This window comes from Zea mays, chromosome 1 (assembly GCF_902167145.1).
Source record: "Zea mays cultivar B73 chromosome 1, Zm-B73-REFERENCE-NAM-5.0, whole genome shotgun sequence".
NCBI classification, from domain to species: Eukaryota; Viridiplantae; Streptophyta; class Magnoliopsida; order Poales; family Poaceae; genus Zea; species Zea mays.
The window spans coordinates 219883255-219890383 of NC_050096.1; the positions used below are offsets into that span (position 1 = coordinate 219883255).

General features: G+C 49.1%; 1 protein-coding gene across 2 annotated transcripts; it reads left to right on the forward strand.

Annotated features, from left to right (window-relative positions):
- The first annotated feature begins 664 nt into the window (after positions 1–664).
- LOC103643292 (uncharacterized protein At1g66480) lies at positions 665–4530 on the forward strand. Of its 2 annotated transcripts, none has more exons than XM_008666448.4 (2): positions 665–1560; positions 1642–3691. In XM_008666448.4, the coding sequence occupies exons 1-2, from the start codon at positions 754–756 to the stop codon at positions 1648–1650; spliced, it is 816 nt and encodes a 271-aa protein (XP_008664670.1). In that variant the 5' UTR covers positions 665–753; the 3' UTR covers positions 1651–3691. The 2 variants fall into 2 exon arrangements, with proteins under 2 accessions (XP_008664670.1, XP_008664669.1); XM_008666447.3 differs by lacking the exon at positions 1642–3691 and adding an exon at positions 3933–4530 and having other exon boundaries at positions 679–1560.
- The last annotated feature ends 2599 nt before the right edge of the window (positions 4531–7129 follow it).

Consider the following 7129-nt stretch of genomic DNA (forward strand, 5'->3'; position numbering starts at 1 on the left):
GCGTACTAGGCAATAATAGCAAGCATTGGACTGTTGGAAAATGTGGCATGTTATTGTTGAACAAGATTAACAATGTAAAACGTAATCACCGTACAACTAAATTTTTTTTATAAATTATTCATTTTTATGACGCAGCACAATAATTTTTTTTTAGTGAAGCGCACATAGTCGATGTAAGCATCACAATAAAAAAGTAGACGCACGATCAATACAAATCGGACCGATCAATCCATGACCAACCAATCCAACCGGTCACAATTAGGATCTACGGATGGCTCGCCGTTTTGGCCGAACGCGCGCGCGCGAGCACAGCAGCAGCCAACGAACTCTGATCGCTCACCCCGGCGCGCGATTCTTTCCCTCTGCTTCCATCATCCATCCATCCGTGTCGGCCTGTAGACGCCAACCTGCCTGCCCGCTCTAGAAAAGGTCACATGCGTATGGCCGACAAAAGATCGCCCTCCGACCCTCACATGGCCTTGCAAAAAAATTTCCGCCCCGGACACTGTTTGTCTAGCTTGTCCCCACTGCATGTTTATCGATCGCGAACGCAATAATTCGCAATCCCCCCACGTTGGAACATGCCACGTTTACCCAACCGCACCCATCGCTATATACACTACTCCCTATTTATTTTTATTTATCGTGTTTTAATTCGAAACTTATAAATATTCGAAAACGGAGATTAGAATAATCGGGCTGTCAGGATTGACTTGCTCAGCTCATATATCCGTCCAGTCGTCACATATTCACATGCATGCGGTCTTTATATCTCTCTCCGCGCTGCCTCCTCGCCTCACAGAGACGTTCGCCAACGCCAAACCAATCTCGCTCGATCGCTACGTCTACGTGCAGTGCAGTGCGGGGACCGACAACAATCACCATATGGGCAACTCCATGGGCGGGAAGCGGCGGAGGGCGAGGGTGATGACGGTGGACGGCACCACGTACAAGTACCGCGCCCCCGCGGCGGCCGGGGACGCGCTGCGCGAGCACCCGGGCAAGGGCAACCACCTGCTGGAGTCGGAGGAGGTGCGGCGACTGGGCCTGCGCGCGCGGCCGCTGGACCCGGACGCGCCGCTCAAGCCCGGGAAGCTCTACTTCCTGGTGGAGCTGCCTCCGCCGTCGTCGGCCGCCCACCACCATCGCCGGGCCCGGGCGCCGCAGCGCACGTGGTCCGGCGCGCTCCACTACGGCGCCGTGGCCGGGGCCGGGGAGCGGCTGGAGAGCCTGATGCTGGCGCGGCGGTCGGCGTCCGACGTGGCGGCGTCGTCGTCCGTCGGCGACGGCGGCGCCCTGCGCCTGCGCGTGCGCCTCCCCAAGGCCGACGTCCAGCGCCTCGTCGACGACAGCCGCGACGCCGCCGACGCCGCCGAGAGGATCATGCAGCTCTGCGTCGCCCGCGACCAGCAGCGCCGCCACCGGTCCGCGCCCGCCACGCCCCTCGCCGTGCCCGTGCCCCCGGCGGTCGTCAGCGTCACCTCGACGTCCAGCTCGCGCAAAGATGATGGCTCCGGCGGTAGCAACAAGCCCGCGGCGGCAACAACCGGCAAGAAAGAGGTGCGTTGTCCGTCCGTCCACTGCAATAATGCCTTTCCTACTCATAAGAATATACCGACTTGATTTTCGCTGCTTTAACAGAGGACGTAAAAATGTCTGGGAGATCGATATAGATTAGGATCCATCCAATTAGTATATAGTCAGACATGCATGCACGAGAGAACCAGTGAATTGGGCACGCGTGGCGTGGAAGAGAAACCGACCGCCCGAAATAACAAGGCAGTATGTCAGTGGAAAAGAGCTGGCATGTCAGGCTAATTAATTAAATTAAAAATTTGGAGTACTTAACTGTCTCCCTGCCTGTCTGGTGCTGCCACGTAGCACTCCGACTCCGATCCAGGAGAGTACAACACACACCCTCCTCCTGTCCTGTAATTTATGTATCAAACAAATACCACTACTCCAGTAGTAGGAGTACTATGCAGCATGTATCCATACCACCATGCGTGCACAGTGAAATTAATGAAAAGATGCGTGTGGCGTGTGTGCATATATATGGTCCAGTAATACAAGGGTCGTTTAGGCGACGGATGCGAGCATGCATGCATGTGATGACGGGGACACGCCGGTGGTGGTCACGCAGTCTACTACCAGCTGTACTGTGCTCGAGATGGGGCCTGGGAGCGCTGTCCAATTGATTAGGACGAGCTGTTAAGGCGTGCTCCAGAGTCCAGTGTCCGATCGGGCTAACAGACCACCATGCAAGTCAAGGGCATTGTTACAGACTTTCATATCACGAGGTAGGTGGGATTAGGGTTTAGGGTAGGAAATTAAAAAAAATCCCCTCCTTCACCTTGCTCTCTCCTTCACTCGATCTGTATTTTAGTCAAGATTAGTAGAGAATCCACTTTTACCCGCTTTCATCCCATTTCTTATTAAGGATCTAATAAAATCACTCAATAATAGGGTGTAGTAGAAACTAATTCACCGATTAATAACAAAGCATGCAAACTAGAGGTCAACGAGCAAGCTAGCGATCGTCGTTCGTGGTGCGTAGTAACCCGACGCCGCCGGCCATGTGGTTAGATTCTGAAACGAACGCGGTTGTTGTACCTAGTTATTAAGGTAAATGCATGCAGATCATCGATCGTCGAGAGCATGTGGCTCGTGTGCCAATGTGTTCGATTAACCACGCCGTGGGCTCGACTCGATCAAGGGCCTTCCACAATAACTCGTTGACATGCAGAGATATATAATTAATCGTATACATACAGATTTTATTAGTACCACACTACGACGTACTCGTTGACATGGATTATATTTCTATCATAATATATTGTTATTTTTTATCACTGTCTGACTATATACATAATTGTTGATTATTTTTTGTATCGATAGATTAGATTTTATTGGGATTACGATTTTGTCTAACAAATATATATTTTTTGCTTTGAGAACTCAGAATCACATATTATAGTTACATAAACTATAACACATAAACCGTAATTGTAATTATATATATATATATATATAATTATAGTGTAAAATGAAGCTAAAATTCAGAAGTCTAAAACTTGGCAAGTATCCTAATGATATTTCTAGAGACCTTGGCAGCGACTGGTCATGTGCCCTGTCGAGATCTGACACGACACCTCAAAAGCCGCCCACTACACATGACATGATGGAATAATCCACGTAGCTTACTAAAGGCAAGGCACCTTGTAACATGTGAGTGAACGGTGCTTGTAGCAAATTCAACAGCCGTCTGCCGGCTGCCGGTGTCGGTTAGGCCGTGCGTTGATCGGTCGATGAAAATAATGCTGGTAGCATAGTAGATATCCTGTAAATTATGGTAAGTTTAAGATAGAGGATGAGATAGGATTACTGCTGGAGTCAGCCTAATGCTCAGTGAGCCAGCCAGCCCGGTAGCGGCAGGACGGACAATCATGCATGCAAGCAAGCAAGAAAGCATTCCTCTTTCGGTGCGGAAGTGGGAAACAGCACCGAGAACTGCTAGCTACTACCCTAGTCTAGCGGCTTTCCACTTGAAGCGACTCGCGCGGCAAGACCTGCTGCTGCAGCAGCCGCACGCACACAGTAGTGTGGAAACACCGCACGCACATAGTACGGTGCAAGTTTGCAACGACAGCGCCGCAACCTTTTTGTCAGGGCCATTGGTGTGTGCTGAACTGCTGATATATATATATATATATATATATATATATATATATATATATATATATATATATATATATATATATATATATATATATATATATATATATATATATATACCTTTTTCCTCTGGCCTTCTATTTTCCAAAAGCTTACGGATCTAAAGGTGATATGAAACCGTCGCGGCTATTATTTGTTGACAATGTAAGCAACTAACAACCTGCGTTTTCCGTTTCCCTCTTGGCTCCTTTTCACAGAAACGGGCGAGGTTCGTGACGGTGCCGGACGAGATCATCGGCTTCTGAATCCGGTTCGCCGGCCGATATATATGCTAGCTGCAGCATGATGCGTGCGTGCGCGCAAAAGAGATGGCCAGATGGGTGTGAGTAAATTAAGCGTCAGGCCGGCCGGGGAACATGAGAAGAAGCTGTTGAGTTTGTGATCCAAATTCTGAAGAAGGCGGCCAAGTTGGCGAGCGAAGCGGAGGCCCGTCGCCGGGAGGCTTGGGCCGGAGCGCAGCGAGGCCAACTGGCCTTCCCGAGGCCCAGGGACGCCTGGGGGGTGCGGGGGGCGGAGCCCCCCGCGGTACGGATCGTTTTAGGGTTTCACCTCTATAAATATCTTTGTAAGCCGCAGGAGATATCCATCTCTCTATTGTAAATCTCCTGCGATCTGTAACCACCCAAAAATAGTGAGAAGTTGCCGGCCGGCGCCCGTGGTTTTTTCCCCTTCACTTTGGAGGGGTTTTCCACGTTAAATCCGTGTCTTCTCTGTGATTGATCCTATTTGTGTCGCATTTATTTATAACAGAAGCTGCATGTGAATGCCTTCCTGTCTCCCGGGCTCCATTTGTTCTGTCTGTACTCTCTAGTGTGCTGTGCGTGCGTGTGGTCTCGCGTCATGCGCTCACTTGACTCATGGTGTACATTAGGGCTGGAAAAAAAGCTCGAGGCTCGCGAGCTGGCTCGGGCTCGATCAGGCTCGGCTCGGCTCGATGAGGCTCGCGAGCCTAAACGAGCCCGAGCCGAGCCTAATTCTGCGGCTCGCTACACTAACGAGCCGAGCCGAGCCGGCTCGGTAAGGCTCGCAAGCCGGCTCGAGGCTCGGTCCAAACTACTGCTTACTCGAATCTCCGTTGACCAGTGTGTAATTGTGCTGTTTTGGTAACAACTCACAAGGAACTAGAGTGCAGGGACATAATTTTTTATTACTTGGAATATATTGTGCTTCAAATTTGAGCTAATGACTATAATTAATGTTGTTGAGTACTTGAGTGTACAGGCTCGCGAGCCGAGCCGAGCCGGCTCGCGAGCCTATATCGAGCCGAGCCGAGCCTCATTACCGAGCTCGCTATGTGACTGAGCCTCACCGAGCCGAGCCGAGCCTGGCTCGGCTCGGCTCGTTTCCAGCCCTAGTGTACATACTGCCCCCATACACTATATTGCTTATACCTTGGTGCCTATAGTTCGTTCGGTCATGGAATCCCCCCGGTGCGCATCGCTCCTCAACTTTATCTTCATGTCAGCTTCGACCGCCCGGTGGTGCGTGTGTTTTTTGTAACACGCGGAGCAAACTCAAGTCTGGAATCTGAAACGCTTGCTGAAGGCTGTGGAACAAATGTAATTTGTGGCTTCAATTACATTATTGCAGGCTTGCAGCTCAAAGGATTTAGGGCTAGTTTGGAAGTAAGTGTAATGGAGGACACTGGAGGGGCTAGAATCCCCACTATTCAATTTTAAATAGTGAGGGATTCTAGACCCATCAATTTCCTTCATTTCTCTTGCTCCCAAACAAGACCTTAAGGATTAATACTGAATCATGTATTTGATTCTTCTTCTAGCACTAGATGTTAGTAGTGGATCAAATGCGATACCCAAAGTGGCTGACAGTGCCAACAAGACATAACAATCAATAATTGTTATGTCGAGGCGCGCGCGCACACGAGCAATCAGCAGAAGCTATCACCACCACCGGCACTGGGATCACCGGCCCAGCGCCACACAGCGCTATGAACGAGTTGGTCGGGGAGAAAGACGAAAAGAGAGGAGGGGAGACTGGGAGAGGATAGCTCATAGGGCAGCGGCTCATGGGCCGACGAAGCCGCGGGCGACGCCTCCACAGGATGAGTCGGACACTGAACCAAGTCTGGGCCTATAAAGGCAGGCAACGGGCCGGGCTGGTCTCCAGCAATCCATGCACCTCCTGTTGGAGCTAATCTGGTTATGGTTCATCGGAGTCCTAGTTTCAGAATTCGCCAGATTTCAGTTAGGAATCTGAGATTGCCCAGATAGATAGACCACAGCATCAGATTTCAGTTAGGAGTCCTAGTTTCAGAATCCATGCACCTCCTGACGGACTGAACTTCCTGTTCATCGTCGCAATATCTCCAAGCCAGGGACAGGGCACAGCATCAGGCGATCGACCACGAGCGAGATGGACAACGACAAGAGCGAGGTCTCGCCGGCGGCGCGCGTCCAGTGCGAGGGCGTCGTGTTCACGGTGACGAAGGGCAACGAGGTGGCCAGGGTGACCAAGGGCGGCGAAGCGCGCGTGGTGCTGAGCAGCGAGAGCTACTTCGACGCGGACACGTGCACGAGGCACCACTTCGTGGACGTGCAGGGGAAGGCCGAGGCGATGCTGTTCTTCGTGTCTGTGCGCGAGGATTTGAACCGTATCGTCTCTGTCCGGAGGTTTTCTTAGGCTTCAGTGTAACGAGCAATTATGTGCGACGATGCCGATTAATTATTATCGTGATGCATCGTGCATCCAGGTTACAGAATTTGTTAATTAGTTTCAAGCAATATATGCAATCTGTTTTATTTTTTTGTGAATTGCGGAATCGTATGGTACGTATCATCTCATCGTTCTATTATATAGTACTACGAATATATAGCAGTATTTGGTTTTTGCATGGACTTAGTGTGCAATTAATTAAAGTCTTAATGATGCAAATTAAACAGGCTCGTTTGGCGCCGCTTTTCTCAGCTATACGGCTCCCTGCGGCCGCACTGCACTACACCTAGGCCCTAAGATTATATGCAAAGTTTTATTGCAATCATGACCAAGATTATATGCAAAGTACAAAAAAATTCATCACACGCTCTCAGACGATGCAGAAATATCACAAAGGCGAAGAAAATGGTCTTCATCAAAATCAAAACAAACAATAAAGACACTTCAAATACAAAAAGAACGCCTCATCAGAATTAAATCCAAAGGTTAATACTAAGAATTTTTTTCCCTATATGAATCATGTGCCTTAAACTTTTTATTATAATTATTAATTAACATCAGATTGCAGATTATATTTGTGATGAAGAAAACTCATATATTATTATAGATGACAAATCAACGGCTGTAAGAAAATTATTTTACATCCTTTCTACGACTTCAAATGTATTTTGAGTTTTAATGCATGCTTAAACGAAGAGGTAAAATATTATTTATATATATA

Bases quoted from the DNA above. Each gene is read 5' to 3' on its own strand.
- LOC103643292 (XM_008666447.3), top strand. From the start codon at position 754: ATGCATGCGGTCTTTATATCTCTCTCCGCGCTGCCTCCTCGCCTCACA. The intron at 1,561-3,932 runs GTGCGTTGTCCG...TCCTTTTCACAG, and splicing joins CAACAACCGGCAAGAAAGAG to AAACGGGCGAGGTTCGTGAC.